General features: G+C 43.9%; 1 protein-coding gene across 9 annotated transcripts in view; it reads left to right on the top strand.

Annotated features, from left to right (window-relative positions):
• Positions 1 to 16,754, top strand: part of Tp53bp1 (tumor protein p53 binding protein 1) — a 90,191-nt gene that overhangs the window by 55,071 nt on the left and 18,366 nt on the right. For 7 of the 9 annotated variants that reach the window (XM_052723199.1, XM_052723202.1, XM_052723205.1 and 4 more), the window contains 4 exons: positions 3,443 to 3,562; positions 4,305 to 4,508; positions 9,336 to 9,393; positions 11,745 to 11,837. In XM_052723199.1, the coding sequence (XP_052579159.1) occupies positions 3,443 to 3,562; positions 4,305 to 4,508; positions 9,336 to 9,393; positions 11,745 to 11,837 (475 nt within the window). The remainder of the gene's footprint in view (positions 1 to 3,442; positions 3,563 to 4,304; positions 4,509 to 9,335; positions 9,394 to 11,744; positions 11,838 to 16,754) is intronic. The other 2 variants (XM_052723203.1, XM_052723206.1) reach the window with 2 other exon arrangements.

The raw sequence follows: 16,754 nt of genomic DNA, 5'->3' as shown, positions 1-16,754 counted from the left end.
AAAACACACAATGAAATAAACAATTGAGTCCTGTCCTGGATCTCGCTTTTTCTGTTTCGTTTTCTTTTCTTTTTGAGACAGGGTCTTACTCTATAGCTCTGGCTGTCCTGGAGCTCACTATGTATACCAGGCTGGCCCAAACTAAATTCGTCAGATTTCTTACCAAAACTAGGACACTTATTTTTTTCCTTTAGATATTTTCTCTTTGCCTCCTTTGTTGTGTTTCCTTCTGTTTGTCTTTTTTTGTGACAGGGTCTCTGTAACCCCAAAGCAGCTGTGCTGTTGACTTCAGTCACAGCTCTGCCCACCCGGCTTGTAGACCTTTTGTTGTTTTTAAAAACAAGGTCTCTTATAGCCTAGGCTGGCCTTGGACTCCTGTGTAGCTGAGGTGACACTGAACTTTTGATCCCCTGTCTCCACTTCCATGTTCTGACACTGTTTGTATGCATCAAGAAGAGTTTAGGTGGTGTTGGGAACGGAGGTGGCTTCGCCTTGACCTGCTGAGCTACACCTCAGCCTTAACAGTTTTAGTGATTTAAAAAAAAATATGTGATAAAGTATGAAAAAACACTCAAGTTGTTCAAGGAAAGGGAGATTGGGACTGAAAGGAGGGGTAGATGGGAGAGAGTAGGTAAGGGCAGGGAGAGGCCACCAGTCTGAGTCCCTCCTCTTACAGTCGCGGGTCACTGTTGGCAGGGTGGCAGCCCTTCCACACAACTGTCTGTGGAGGAGAGCTCTGACAAGGCGGTATTTGAAAGCTCCAGCTGCGTTAACAGATTCCCGTTAACAGATAGCTGATGTGTAAAAAGCTACGGTGGTTACATTCATAGGTTACTAAGGACCAGAGACACTGGGTCTGTTTTTAAGATGTAGCTGTAACCTTTGTTGGTTTGCTTGATGGAATGTTATCCTACCTGGCAGTTATGTCACAAACCAACTCATAGATTGTTTGTTTGTTTGTTTGTTTTTGTTTTCTGTTTTTGTTTTTTGAGACAGGGGTTTCTCTGTGTAACAGTCGTGATTGTCCTGGAACTCGCTCTGTAGACCAGGCTGGCCTTTTTTTTTTTTTTTTTTTTGGTCTAACTCATAGATTATTAATGCACAGCATCACAGTATAGAAATTTCTTTTTCTATTTGACACAGAGTCGTATTATTTTAGCCCTGGCTGGCCCAGTACTTACTCTGTAATCCAGGCTAGCCTCAAACTTAGGGCAATCCTCATACCTAAGCTTCCTGAGTGCTGGGATAACAGGCATGCCCTGCTATACTTCACCTTATGTTTTTAGTTAGATGGCTTTCTTCCATCAGTTGTAAGACGTGAGCAGTTCTTTTAATCACATGTGAAGACATTAGCTGCTTTACAGCATCGTCCAGTTGGGGGAGACCTTCCTTGTGTTGAATCTTTAAAGGTCAGGGCTTTTGAGTTTCAGGCCTGTCCAGACTCACTGGCACTCTCCCATTCTTGGGGTTGATTTTTTCCTTCTTTAATAAACTATCTCTGTTTCTATCATTTATGAGATTCTCAAGAAAATAACGAAAAGTAAACCAGTTCCCACTGGAGAAGTTTTTTAGGGTGAACGTGGTGACTCATGTCTGTCTAGCACTTGGGGAGCGGTGACAGGAGGAATGATGTATGTCGAAGGTCGTCCTGATTTGCATACTGAATGACAAGCCCATTGGGACTACCCGGGGAGACCCTATCGGCCCCCAGCTATAAAGAGTTTTGAGTGTCGCTTTGAAGTGGTGGGTCCTGTGACCTTGGAAATAGTCCACACGCGCTGCACAGGTGCTTTGACGGCTGCTGTCCTTGGCCTCTGTGTGTCTTGCTGATCTGCTGACAGCAGTGGGGTAGCCTGTGACAATCTGGTGACGGAGAAAAGATTTGATAAATAATGGGCAGAACAGGAGAGAACTGAAATGTGGAAAGTTCCAGTGAACTTAAAAGGATAAAATATGACATGATTTTGCAGAATTTGGTGGTAGTCTAACTGTTAACGGCGATTTTGAGATGGCTGGCTAAGTGCAGACAAATGGAAAGGCATTTGGAGGATTGAGCCTGAATAATTAAGAAAGACTGGAGACCTGGCTGCTCCCAGTTAACTGTGTGCTGACTGAAGAGTTAGGACTTAAAAATATTTTAGACTTATTTTGTATGTATGAGTGTTTTGCCTGCATGTATGTATGTGTACCATGTGCATGCTTGGTGCCCACAGAAGACAAAGAGGGCGTCAGAGCCCTTGCAGCTGGAGTTATGGATGGTTGTGCGCTGCTATGGTGGTTCTGGGAACCAAATGTGGGTCCTCTGCAAGGTGCTCTTGACTGCTTGAACTGTCTCTCTAGCCCGAAGAGGTAGGAATTTTCCTTGTGTTGAAAACCTCAAAGGATTTTGACCAGAAGCCAGTTTGTTGAAAGCATGTTAATCCAGTTTCTCTCTGGTTACACTGTTCGAAGAACTGGAGGTGGGGAAGAGGGCTGCTTTGGTAGAGAAAATGATGGACTGCTAGGCTGTACTGCCCAGGGCTGAGGCACTGAAGGCCTGATAGGCAGGTAGTGGTACTGCTGCCCCAGGGCCTGAAAACACTTCAAGTCTCTGTTATGTTGATGAGATGAGATGGTCTTAAATTATTTTTAGTAAGTTGTACCTAGTATTGTGCAAAGGAATCTTGCACCAAGAAACAGTTTCCACAGTAAGACACTTATTGTTAAGTTTGAGTGACATCTGTCTGCCTGCCTGCCTCTGCCTTTGAGTGCTGGGAGTGAAGGTGTGTGCTGCCACACCCGGCCAAAGTTTTTAGTGTTTGTAATGATTTAATAGCGACCAACTAAATATGCACAGGGATGCTTCTTATGGGATTTACTATGATGCAGAAAGTGAGTTTTGAATATTATCACTCTGTTTTTAGCATTTAGAGTGAGTGCTGTTCAGAACAGTTGAAGGAAAGCCTCAGATTTGATTGTTAGAACCAATGACTAATTTAAAGCCTTTTTTGGCCCATGAGGTCCTTTGTCACTTTTCAGAGCAGACTAACATCACATTTTGCTTTGGAAGTCCTGTAGAATGCAGAGCTAAGAAAGGAACTTCCTGGGTTGCATTTACCAAATTATAAATTATACTGTCTAGACTCAAAAGTATCCAGATCTGCGTTGCTAAGTTGTCTGGCTACAGTGTTTTGGAAGTAGATGATGACCCAGTGTTGCTCAGGCCAGTTCGTTTTTTTGCCTGTCCTCTGGTGCTGTCTTGGCAGGGCTGTTGATGGCTGTAGAACGCTGTTTTTCTAGCAGCAGGGAGTTGGTTTGGATGGCTGGTGAAGGTGATAGGAATAAGAATTTGGGAAAAGAAGAACTGAAGTGTTTTCCTGTAGTTTCTCATTTTTGTGTAATGTACACTTTGGTGTGGTTTTTTTTTCATTATTGTGTTTTCATTTTTGTTTGTTTATTTCAGAAACCCCATTTCATTTCACTTTGCCTAAAGAAGGTGATATTATCCCACCATTGACTGGCGCAACCCCACCTTATATTGGGCACCTAAAATTGGATCCCAACAGACATAGTACTCCTATTGGTGAGTGATTTATAAAAAAGATACTTAAGGCATTAAAATAAAAGCTACTTAAAGACCTTCTAAGATACCATTCTTTATGCAAGTGATACTTTTAGGTCTGAGGAGTGGGCCTGACTGAGAAAAGACCGATGTTTGGTTTGGAAAGCAGGGTGTGATTTTACTGCCAGGAGATGAGAGCTGCTAAGAGGACAGAGAGGGTCGAGGGAAGGAGGGGAAGAGTGTAAAGCTTGTCCTGTCACTGGTAGAACTGGAGAGCTAAGCTGGGATAAGGAACTGTTATACAAGGAAGAGACAGGAAGTATGGAGAAGTGCTGTGCTCAGTCGCTGGCTGATCAGTCTGCTGCTTGATAGGGCAAGAAAACTTAGATCCTCTGTCCTTGGAGCAGCAGGTAGATGTCTACATTAACCTATCTGTTTTCTCTAGTCAGTGCTGGGAGGTAACAGTCATGCCGCCTGGAGTGTCCTGCTACCTATGCCTGATGCTGGCAGATGTGGGTTGGCTGAGGGCTCATGCAGCATCCTTTGTCCAGATGCAGAAGTGGAACTGAATCCTGTTGCTCCTCTTAAGAACAGGTGTCAATACTAGTTGGTAGTTGTCAATAATGTAACAGGATCTATCCTAGGGACCCTCTTTAATCCTGCAGAGTGGTGGAGCCAGGCAAATTGATCCTTTCAAATTGCTGGTATTCATGTTTGTATTTTAGTGTTCTTTCTTTCTTCCTCCCTGCCCCCCTTCTTTCAGGGATTAGCAACTATCCAGAAAGCACCATAGCAACCAGTGATGTCATGTCTGAAAGTATGGTGGAGATCAATGATCCTCTACTTGGGAGTGAAAAAGGAGATTCTGAGTCTGCCCCAGAAATGGACGGAAAACTGTGTCTGAAAATGAAATTGGTTAGTCCTGAGACAGAGGCCAGTGAAGAGTCTTTGCAGTTTAGCCTGGAAAGTAAGTTTTATTTTATGTTATTATTGCGTGATTAGTTACTCCAGGTTATCTAGGAAGTACTAATTATCTTCTCTTTCTTTCTTTCTTTTTTTTTTTTTTTGGTTTTTCGAGACAGGATTTCTCTGTGTAGCTTTGCGCCTGTCCTGGTACTCACTTGGTAGCCCAGGCTGGCCTCGAACTCACAGAGATCCGCCTGGCTCTGCCTCCCGAGTGCTGGGATTAAAGGCGTGTGCCACCACCGCCCGGCCTATCTTCTCTTTCTAATGATGGATACTTCTATCATTGTAAATGTATTTGTAAAGGTTTATTCTCAGATTTCATCTTTGGCTTTTGGCGAGTCCCTGTCACGTTACTGAAGATGAGGTATTCTATTATTTTATAGTGTTCGTTGCTTGTACCTCTCTAGTAGTGAGTAATGGTTTTTCACATTCAGGAAGAGTTGAGGGCTTCAGAAGTGGCTCAGTGGTTAAAAGCATTACTGCTTTTGCAGAGGGCCCAAGTTCTCTTCCCAGCACCCACACTGGGGGCTCACAGACACCTCTAATTCCAGATCCATGGGGATATGACACTCTGGCCTCTGCGACCCCTGTACTCACATATCTCATCCCCATATACATAATTAATTTAAATAAGAGTCCAGAAGAGAGCAGAGAGTGTAGGATTGTGGATTTACATTATACATTTATGTTGACACTTTTCCAATGACATGCAAGTTGTTTAGTGTGGTTAGAGTAAAGAGGGTGTCAGATCCCCTGGGACTTGTATTACAGATGGTTGTGAGCTGCCATGTGGGTGCTGGGAATCAAACCTGGGTCCTCTGAAAGAGCAAGTGCTCTTAATTGCTGAAACTCTTCAGCCCCGCCTCCCTGAAATAATATATATATATTTTTTGGTTGTTATTTTTATTTTTTTGTTTTTCGAGACAGGGTTTCTCCATGTATTTTTTGGTGCCTGTCCTAGATCTCACTCTGTAGACCAGACTGGCTTCGAACTCACAGAGATCTGTCTGGCTCTGCCTCCTGAGGGCTGGGATTAAAGGTGTGCGCCGCTGCCACCCGGCCGAAATAATTCTTATAGAAGAGTTTGTAAAGAAACAGAAAGGGAACTTGGAAAGTAGGATTAAGCTGTGGAAGACTGTGGAGAAGTGTTCCAGGAAAATGACAGTGTCAGGTGATAGAGCCGAGGTCCAGTGGGATATGTTAGTTTAGGGATATGGCTGGTGCCTGGGAGTCCTGCAAACTGAGAAAGTAAAGACGACTGCAGCCCTGAAACAGCACAAGGATGAGCTTAGTGAACACAGGCTGGACTCCAGCCTGTGCACAGAGAGACGAGATGTCTACACCACAGATGAGTAATCGTGGCCCCCCCAGTGGCCCTGACCATTGCCTGCTTCAGAGAGTATAGTGCTGATTAATGTTTCATCTGTGGGCTGCTAACAGTTAACAAATCATCATCGGAGAACAAACCAGGGAAGTTGGAGTGTGCCAATTTGTATCCGTGTAGTCGGGGGATGGGAGCCATACTGGGGTAAGTAACTGAGGAGGAGTGCGGCCAAGTGGAGACAGCAAACAGACCCCGCTGTTGAAAAGTTTGTGTGGGAAGGAGAAGAAATTATGAGAAGCCAGAGAAAAGGAAGGGTTGATGAAAGATTGGATACTTTTAGGCTGGAGAGGCCTGGGCAAGTTTATAGACTGAAAGGGAGGCTCTAAAACAGGGAGATGGTTGCAGATAAAGACACGTGTCACCAACCCTGACAACCTGAGTCCCAGCCTGGGACCCATGTGGAAGAGAACTGACTTCAGAGTTGTCCTCTGACCTCCACACTCACACTGTGACATGAAGACATAAAAATGTAGTTAAATTGCCCTTTTTTAAAAAAGATTCATTTATTTATTATGTATACAGTGTTCTGCCTGCATGTATGCCTGCAGGCCAGCAGAGGGCATCAGATCTCATTATGGATGGTTGTGAGCCACCATGTGGTTGCTGGGAATTGAACTCAGGACCTCTGGAAGAACAGCCAGTGTGCTCTTAACCTCTGAGCCATTTCTCCATTCCCTGTTAAATTGCTTTTTCAAAGTGAGGGATAGAAGCCGGGCAGTGGTGGCGCATGCCTTTAACTCCAGCACTCAGGAGGCAGAGGCAGATGGATCTCTGAATTCCACCAGCCTGATTGGTCTACAGAATGAGTTCCAGGACAGCCAGGGCTACACAGAGAAACCCTGTCTCAAAAAACAGTAGCAATAACAACAAAAAGTGAGGGGTAGTTAAAGATGAAGGGATGGGTTAATTAAGACATAGGCGCTGAAGGAGTTGGGAAGGGTGGTTCAAAGACCTAGTAGATTTGGACTGTGTAAGGGGGCCTTCGTGAGACCAATTTTAGCTAGTGATTCTGAGCCGTGTATACACCGGGCATACAAGTACACCTGTTAAATCTCATACATAGGAAATGGGTCCCATTATTGCTCTTATTTTGCAGGTGAGGAAACAGTAACATTGAGCATTATCAGTTTCACAGTCACACAGATAGGGTGGCCTGGAATTTGATGTTGGCATTCTGTTGTAAAACTAATTCTGTTTTGTTTCTCCGGGTGTATTGTACTTTGTCTTAGGAAATTGTCACATACTGTTTGAGCTCACTGGGAAGCTGGTTCTGGAAGCAGAGTCACTCCTCCCCCAGTGCAGATCCAAACCTGCTTATGTCATGTCTTCCCAAACCCCTGTCCTAGGGCAGCTGGTACCCTAAGCATGTAACAGGGAGGAAGGCAGAGAGCAAGCAGCTAAGGTATTATAAACATTGTAGCCTTCGGAATAGCTAGGAGGTGAGTGCGCCATTGCTCACCCCAGGGTATAAAAGTGCCCGCAGTGGGAAAGAGAAGAGGCAGGCTCTTCATGAGAGAAGGCGGTGCTCTGTCCTGAGCACTCAGGGGACCCTTAGCTAGCTGCCTCAACAGGACGGCCCCAGCTGATTTCTGCGAGATGTTTTCAGCACCTGCTTGATGGTGTTTTTGTATCTGCTGCTATTCACTATTTTTATTTTTCTTGCTGTATATTTAATAAACTCACTTATTTGAAACTGAAGGCCTGACTATCATAGACCATTCTCTAGACCAGACAGAACACACAGGGCATATGGATTTGAACTTAGACTGTCAATGAGAATTAAAGTATTACTTGATTTCACCTTTATTGTTGTCTTTGAGGTTAAATAAGGGCTTATCAAGAGAGAGATGCTGATGTTGGCGTTTGGGATACTGGAACAGGAGGATTTCAAACTCACGGCCATTCTGAGCTGAGAAAGTGGGAGGGGGAGAGGGGAGAGAATGGGTGGGAACATGTTAGCACTGACATTCTATCTGGGAGACCTAGATGGGGCTCCAAGGCAGGCGGCTCAGTCACACTCGTAACAGTGCCTCCCATTTTATTTGCTTGTTACTAGGAAGGTAATCTCAGGCCCGGTCACAGACAGTGACATCATTTCATCCTCACAGCAGCTTGTGAAGTTGCTCTGTTTTTTTCTGTTACAAATGGGGCAACTTGGATTCATAGAGACAAAGCATTTTACCCCTAGGCTGCCTGAGCTCAGGGGCCTGGGTCTAACCACCTTTGTTTCCTGAACAAGGCTCTGACTATTCAACTGGATAGACTGTTGAACACATGCTAAGTCGTGAGTGTTTTGTGAATGTTTCAAAAAAAGATTTAAAAGCTATTTTTTTTTTGAGACTGGAATAAATTGCAAATGAAATGGGCCCAGTTTAATCCTTTGACAATACCGCCAGTAAGAAAATACTGTGTTCTTCTTGCTGGCTCTTTTGTGGAAAGTGTCCTCTTTCAGATACCTGCCCTTAAAAACATTTTTAAACTTACTTTGTTCTTATCTTATGTGTATGAGTATTTTGCCTGCATGTATGCATGTGCACCATGTATGTGCCTGGAGCCTGTGAAGGTCAGAAGAGGCCATCAGATCCCCTGGGGCTGGAGTTACAGATGGTTGTGAGCCACCATGGGAGTGTTGGGAACTGAACCTAGGTTGTCTGCCAGAGCAACCAGTGATCTTAAAGCCTCTTGGCAAGGTTTTGGGTGCCTTTTACATGGGAATGTTTCTAAAATGAACTGTTGAATTTATACACTAACTTAAAATATTTTCCTATACACTTCATTATTATTTATTTATTTTGAGAAAGAGTTTCACTATGTAGCCCAGGCTGTCCTAGAATTACTGTATAGCTCATGCTGGCCTTGAACTTGAGATCTTTCTGCTTGAGTCTCCCAAATGTTGAGATTACAAGGGTGTATCATGCTACACTTGGCTTGTCATGTAGTTTATTCAAGTTTTGTTTTGTTTTCTTTTTTAAATAAAGTTTTAGCACACACATACCTTTAATCCCAGCTCTTGGGAAAGCAAGAGTCATGTGGGTCTCTGTGAGTTTGAGGCTAGCCTGGTCTACATAGGAGAGATGCTGTCTCAAAAAAAATTCTAACATTTTAAAAAAATATATTTTTAGGTTTCCTTTTGTATTATCTCATGTGAATTTTAAATTTCTTGTATGGGGAGGTAAATTGTAATTCAGGTAGTTTAATTTTCATTACAGGTATTACAGATTGCAGTTCTGGTTAAGCAGACATGTTTTCTATAGGAAATTTGAAGTAAAATTAAATAGTAGAGATAAGAAGAACTCGGGCTGCTGAAGCATGTCCTTTCTGCTAATTGCTGGCTTTCTTTATGTCGGCCTTTTGTTGCCGGTGCAGCAGAGAGAGGCTTTAGACTCGGTGCTGACTGAATTCTGCTTCTCTTTCCTTTCTCTCGTTGCTTTTGTTTTTGTCCAGAGCCCGCTACTGCTGAGAGAGAAAATGGATCTGCTGCTGTTGCTGAGCCTGTTGCCAGGTAACCAGGGCTCGTTGTTATTTAGAGGAGTTTAATACAGAGGTACTGCCTAAAGAGAGGAAGATGACTTGCAACACACGAAAACACTCAAAACCCAGCATAAAGTAGTCAGCAATGCATTGAATATTGTAGGCTTTCCTAGTAATTTTATGACTAACAAAACTTTTGCTGTCCTTAATGTTAAAAATACCTGGTGGTTTTCCCACCATTCACGTGAGTGCCCTTTTCTTTTTCTGTGGATGGCTGAGGTGAGAAGACAAAGGACCAAAAGAGATGGTGCCAGACACACCGTCCTCCGTATTCCGCTAAGGCCTCAGGACATTTTGCCTTTCCTTGTCAAATTAACTACTCTGTTGAGCTGGGTTTGCTTTGTCACCAATGCTGCCGTGCTTTCAGTGAAGGATGCCGGGATCCATGGGTATTGGTGGCGAAGCTTTGCCATCTGGTGGCTGTGAGAAGAGGACTGTTTGATTAGTTTCTGGCATGAGCCATCCCAGCATGAAAACCCTAGGCAGCAGTGGACATACAAGTGGAGATTCTTAGGTCAGCACAGGCGGGCACTGAGGGGAGCCGACTGGACGAGAGAGTGTTGAGACAATCTTTAAAGAAGGATTCAAGCTTACTCTTGCAAATCTTTAAAAAATTGAAGAGGATTTTAAGTTTTTTAAAAAGATAAGGGGCCTGCTGACTACATTTGACCCTCTGTGGGTTTCTGAACTTTTGGGGAGAACATAGGGAGGAGAGATGAAGAGGAAGCTTAGCGAAGGTTGGTGGGTCATGGAAAAAGTTGAAAGTTGTTGGTGTTACCATGAGGCACTTTTCGATGTAAATATCTATACTTAAGAAATCCTATGTGAGCCGGGCGGGGGTGGCGCACGCCTTTAATCCCAGCACTTGGGAGGCAGAGGCAGGTGAATCTCTGTGAGTTCGAGGCCAGCCTGGGCTACAGAGTGAGATCCAGGGAAGGCGCAAAGCTACACAGAGAAGCCCTGTCTCGAAAAACCAAAAAAAAACCCAAAAAACAAAAACAAAAAAGAAATCCATATGTTAAAATATTTGATCTTTGGGTTCATCCTAAGAAGTCATTTAAAGGGAATGGAGACTTGGCTCTGTGGTTAAGAGCACTGCATTCTCTTGGAGAGGACTTGGGTTTGATTCCCAGCCCACATGGCAGCTTACAACTGTCTGTAACTCCAGTCCCAGAGGCCGAATGCCTCTTCTGGCTTCTCTGAGCACCAGGTGTGCATGTGGTACCCAGATATACATGAAGGCAAAACACCCATGTACATGAAATGGTAAAATTAAATTAAGAACAAAAATATTTAAAAAAAGTTGTTTAAGATTTGTTTTGTAAACGATTGTACATCCTCTGCATTTAGGTGAAGCATTTCAGTGTTTGTGTCAAACACTGGACTCTGGTCACAGTGCCTGATGCCACCTTAGTGTTCCATCATTTGGCTGTGGGGGAACTAAGTGTAGACAAAGTAGAGAGTAGTCTAATGTGGACAACCCTACTGTAAGTGGCCTGTCTTCATGGGTTATAAAGTCCTGGAGTACCCCTTCTACCAGTGGGCTATTGTCAAGGTGATTCCAGCGTCACAGCATTTTATGTAAATATTTCCGTGCTAACTCTAAAAGAGAAGGATTCTTATTTTACAATTAACCATACTGTTACCATCCTTTAGAAAACAGACAGGAGTTCTTAGTGCTGTAAAGTGTTCAATGTTTCCATTCCCTGCTTTGCAATATTTTCTTGTTAGAATCAAGATCCCCAATCTACAAATGACATCAGATACACATTTAGCTTGGTTTGTTTTTTAAATCATGGCATATGTTCCTCCTTTTTGTTCCTTTTTCAAATTATCTCCTAAAGGAACTAGGTTGTCTGTTCTATTGATTTCTGCATCCTGGGTTTTTCTCTTTAACCCTTGTAGTATTAGTAAGTCTCTCTTGTTTCTCCTCCAGTGACTTCATGAAGGTTTCTATGTGTGGGTGTTTGTTTACACCTCTCTCTGTGTACCACATGTGCACCTGGTGCCCATGGAGGCCAGAAGAGGGTGCCAGATCCCCTGGAGCTGGAGTTAGAGATGGTTGTGAGCTGTCATGGGTGCTGGGAATGGAACTGGGTGCTTGGAAGACCAGCCAGTGCTCTTAACTGCAGAGACATCTCCTTAGTCCCTATACATAAAATTTTTTTATTGTGTTAGCTTGAAACGTGTCAAGAGTTGGCTTTTGGGGGTAATAATGGATTGGAGTTTGGGATGTAGAGGAACTGTGTCTAAAGAGGGTGATCTCCAGAGGTACTTTCCATTTGAAACTAACAAGCTGCATTCTTTAACTTGTTATTTTAGTCCCCAGAAGACTGTGCCTGTGTTTAGCTGTATCTGTGAAGCCCAGCGAGAGAATGAGGCTCAGAGCGAGGATCCTCCCTCTGCACCCATCAGGTAAACATTTGCTTTTTCTTTTTTTTTAATTATTATTATCTTTTTTAAAGATTTATTTATTATGTATACAGTGTTTTATCTGCATGCACCCCTGCCCACCAGAAGAGGGCACCAGATCTCATTACAGATGGTTGTGAGCCACCATGTGGTTGCCGGGAACTGAACTCAGGACCTTTGGAAGAACAGCCAGTGCTCTTAACCTCTGAGCCATTTCTCCAGCCCCTCTTTTTCATTTTTTGACACAAGGTTTCATTGAGTAGCTCTGGCTGGGCTTGAACTCACAGAGACCCGCCTGCCTCTGCATCCTGACCGATGAGATCAAAGGTGTGCGCCACCACACCTGGCTTATTTTCAGCTTCATTGATTCATTATATAGTTGATTCTATTTCTGGTATTGATTGCCACTGTTTTGTGAAGTTGGCAACTTCCCTATTTATGGTTAGGTTGTATTGTGGTGTGTTGTTGGCCCAGGCTGGCTTTAGGCTTCTGGGCTTAAGCATTGCCCTTGCTTCAGCTTCCTGAGTAGGTGGGAACCGGAACCGCAGATGCATTACACTGCACCTCACGTCAAGCTTATTATTTATTTATTTTTAAGGATAAAGATTCATTTGTGCGTGTGTTTGTTTGAGTGTGCATACGAGCACGTGTGTGTGTGTGTGTGTGTGTGTGTGTGTGTGTCTTCCTCAGTCACTTTCCTCCTATTTTTTTCTTTCATTATTATATTTTAAATTTTTAATTAGTTTTTTTTTTTGTTTGTTTGTTTTGAGACAGGGTTTCATTATGTAGCCTTCACTGGCCTGGAACTCACTCTGTAGACCAGGTTGGCATTGAACTCACAGAGATCTGCCTGCCCTTGTCTCTCAGTGCTGGGATTAAAGGCGTGCGCCACCAAGCCTGGCCTCTTCCTTTTATTTTCAGTTCCGTGTATGTGTACAAGGGTGCAGTACTCATGGAGGTCTGAGGTGTTGAGTGCCCCTGGAGCTGGAGTTCCAGGTGGTTATGAGCTGACTGAGGAGCGTGCTGCACTTAGGTTCTCTTCAGGAGCGGTAGTCACTCTTAGCCCACGAGACATCTCTCCAGCCTCCCTCCCTATCCTTCTATGACTGAACCTGGAGTTCACAGATTGGCTAGATTTGCTGACCATGGACTCAGAGATCCTCATATTTCCACCATTTCCCTACCTGAACACAGGGATTACTGACAGGCTTGTCAACCAAAATAAAGTGTTTATGACTACAGTCAATATGACATCAGTCAATTGTACAGTGCTCACAGACTGAGAAATAACCAAATTTCTGATGTTGGTAGGAATCTGCTAATACTACTAATATAATGAATGAATCATTAACCCTCCATCCCCTGACCTTGTTTTGTTTTGTTTTTTTGAGATAGGGTCTCACTGTGTAGCCCTAGCTGGCCTGGAACTCACTCTGTAGACCAGGCTGGTCTCAAACTCACACAGATTCCACCCATCCCTGTTGGGACTGATGGTGTATGCTCTACCATGCCTGGCCCATCACTTTTCATTTTTTAAGAATCAACAGTTCTGGCTGGGCATGGTGGTGCATGCATTTCATCCCAGCACTCAAGAGGCAGAAAACAAATTCCCAAACAAAATAGAACTTTGCTTTAGAAGTAAAATTCTATTCAGTGGCTCTGCTCTGAATCCAAAGTTTCTGGGGTGTCTTGGTTTCCTTGACCATGCTGACATTGTTGTAGTCTGGGGAGCTTATGAACCACAGAAATGTCTTTATTAACATTTGTGGGGTCAGGACAGTCCCCATAATCTTAGATTAAAGCTGGCAGACCTGTTGCACGGAAGGGCTATTTCCTGCAGGGAGCTCCTGGGGTTGTGTTTACAGGTGCACTCACGCTTCAGACAACTCTACCTTCTTGATGTGATAGTCTCCCAGAGGCCACACCTCTCTATGCCATTTCCTGGGGGTTAGGGTTTATGAGCTAAGCAGACTCAGGGATTCATTCTATAGTGTGAGGTCAAATGTGCAAGCCTGTTTAAGGATGGGAAGCAGTGGTAGCAACGGAGGCCTGGTGACCTTCATGGCAGCTTGTTTACTTGTGTGTTAGTGGTCTTAAAGGGTAGATGTGAATGTGAAGGTGAGTTGTTTCATTGCTTTGTTTTATGCAGCTGGTTGTGATTATATCTGCTGCGCTCAGCACTTTCACATTTTATGATCTTTCATAAATCTCATGAAGATTTAACTGCTACTCATGTGTGTCCTGACAGTGTGTTTTATCCTTTTTCTCAGTGGACCCTGTATCCCCACTCAGCCAATGTTCCTGACAGTAGGGTACAGACTCCAGTAACCAACATGTTCCTTTTAGGTAGGAGGCTGTTCAAGTCCATCACCTATTAGTACACGGTGCTGAGTGACTGAAACCTGCAAACTTTATGTTCTGTTCTTTACTCATGACCCGAGCAGGGAAAGCCTGGCAAGCTCTTTACAGCCCCCTAGGCAGACTTAGCTGCTGTGAATGAGAGCTCCAAGCTTTGTTTTTCTCTGGCCAAAACACGTGCTAACAATACAGTGTGGTTTCCAAGCCCTTTATATATCCATGATATAATCTTCAAGGGCTGGGACAGCTCAGAATGTCGGCTCAGAATGGATTTTATTTTATTTTACATTTTTTAAGAAAATCTTTAGACTTTAGAAAGTCTCAAGCAGACCTAGAACTCATCTGAGTAGCCCAGGCAGGCCTTAAAGTCGAAGCAATTATCCTGCCTCAGGCTTCCTGAGGGCTGGGATTACAGGTGTGAACTGCCACACCTCATGATTTATTTCCCCTTTGTTCTGGCTATTTACATGTGAGATAGCCTAAAAAAATGCATTCATTTATGTTTATTTAATATGGCATTAGCTTATTGATTTATAGACCATCCATTCTTTTGTTCAGAGTAAAGATCCTAAGCACCTGTGTAGTTAGCTTCAGATGTCAACTTGACACAAACCTAGTGTCACCTGGGAAGGGGGAATCTCAGCTGAAGAGTTTTCCAGATTAGGTTGGCCTGTGGCCATGTCTGTGAGGCAGTTTCTTAATTGTAATTGGAGGACTCAGTTCATTGTGAGTGGTACCATTTTTAGGCAGGTGGGCCTGGGTTGTATAAGAAAGGTAGATAAGCCGGGCGGTGGTGGCGGTGGCGCACGCCTTTAATCCCAGCACTCGGGAGGCAGAGGCAGGTGGGTCTCTGTGAGTTCAAGGACAGGCACCAAAACTACACAGAGAAACCCTGTCTCGAAAACCCCCCCCCCCCAAAAAAAAAAGATTGTTCAGCAGCCCAGAGGAAGTCAAGCCAGTAGTAAGCAGCATTCTTCCATGGGCTCTGCTTCAGTTCCTGCCCTGGCAACCCTTGATGATGGACTGTAATCTGTAAACCAAATAAATGCCTTCCTACTCCAGGTTGCTTTTGGGCAGTGTTCTAACACAGCAATAGAAACCAAACTAAGATAACCTGTAGTCTACCAGCTTTAAGTTAAGCATTTCAGGTATAAAGGTAAGACAAATTTATGTGTAACCTGCTTAGAGCTAGCCTGAGTTGTTTGTTTCTTTTTTTTTTTTTTTAAGATTTATTTATTTATTATGTATACAGTGAGTGTTCAGCCTGCAGGCCAGAAGAGGGCACCAGATCTCATTGTAGATGGTTGTGAGCCACCATGTGGTTGCTGGGAATTGAACTCAGGTCCTCTGGAAGAACAGCCAGTGCTCTTAACCTCTGAGCCAACTCTCCAGCTCCTGTTTCTTTCTTTTTTGAGACTGTGTGTTTCTCTGTATAGTCCTGGCTGTCTGGAACTCACTCTGTAGATCAGGCTGACCTTGAACTCAGAGATCCGCCTGCCTCTGCCTCCTGAGTGCTGAGATTAAAGGTGTGCGCCACCACTGGCTTTAGCCTGGGTTTCTTATTCTAGAGAACTATTAACATTTAAAATCTCTAGTTACTTTGGAAACTATGGTATTTGGCTTATAGGCAACATTCAGGTAATGTTTAAAGGATAAATAAATCAGTCACTATGTGCTGTTTGGTTTTTTTGTCAGTTTACATAAACCTAGACATATCTGTGAAGAGGGAATCTCAAATGAGGAATTGCCTCCGTTCGCTAGCCTGTAGGCATGTCTGTGGCAGCGTTTTCTTGATTAGTGAGTTATGTGGAAGGGCCACTCGCTGTGGGTGGTGCCACTCCTAAATGGGTGGTCTTGGGTTCTACAAGAAACCAGGCTGGGCCAGTCATGGGGAGCAAGCCGTATAAGCAGCACTCCTTCTTTGGGCCTGGCTTTGGTTCCTGTCTCCAGTTTCTGCTGTGAGTTCCTGCGCTGGCTTCCTGTGATGATGGACTGTAACGTGTAGGCCAGTTAACCCTTTCCTCGGCAAGTTGCTTCGGTCCTGGTCTTTGTCACCGCAATAGAAACCTAATTAAGACACACGGGCTCCCAAATGGAGAGACTACTGAAGAGCTGGCCCGTATCTTAGGCCCTCCTCTGCAGTTCTCTGAAGTGGTTGGGTGGAACTCTGCCCAGGGAGCCCTGCACTGAAGCACTGGACACCTGCTGTGATCACCAAGTGGCCTTTGACCCGGAAAGACCAGACTCTTACCTACAACTTTTCCTCTTTGAAGATTTTATTTCTTCTCCTAAATTACTGTTCAGAAGAGAGCAGACCTCATGCGTAGTGGTAGGAGTCAGTAAAGAATGTTAGAACCATTCATAAAACCAAATGAGACTTCATGACTAATGGATCTTTTTCTTTGAGACAGAGTCTCATTATGTATCCCTGGCTGTCTTGGAAGTCATGATGTAGACCAGGCTGGTGGATTCCCACAATGGGAATTACTTTCTTTTTACTGTTTTATGTTTGAGACTATTGATTATAGCCCTGGTTGTTCTGTGCTCCTCAGCTCCCTGGGT

Source organism: Peromyscus californicus, unplaced genomic scaffold (genome assembly GCF_007827085.1).
Source record: "Peromyscus californicus insignis strain IS unplaced genomic scaffold, ASM782708v3 Scaffold_7__1_contigs__length_154581171, whole genome shotgun sequence".
In the NCBI taxonomy this organism is placed as follows: domain Eukaryota; kingdom Metazoa; phylum Chordata; class Mammalia; order Rodentia; family Cricetidae; genus Peromyscus; species Peromyscus californicus.
The sequence above is the reverse complement of the archived record's forward strand: the minus strand, read 5'-3'. Positions and strand labels throughout refer to the sequence as shown.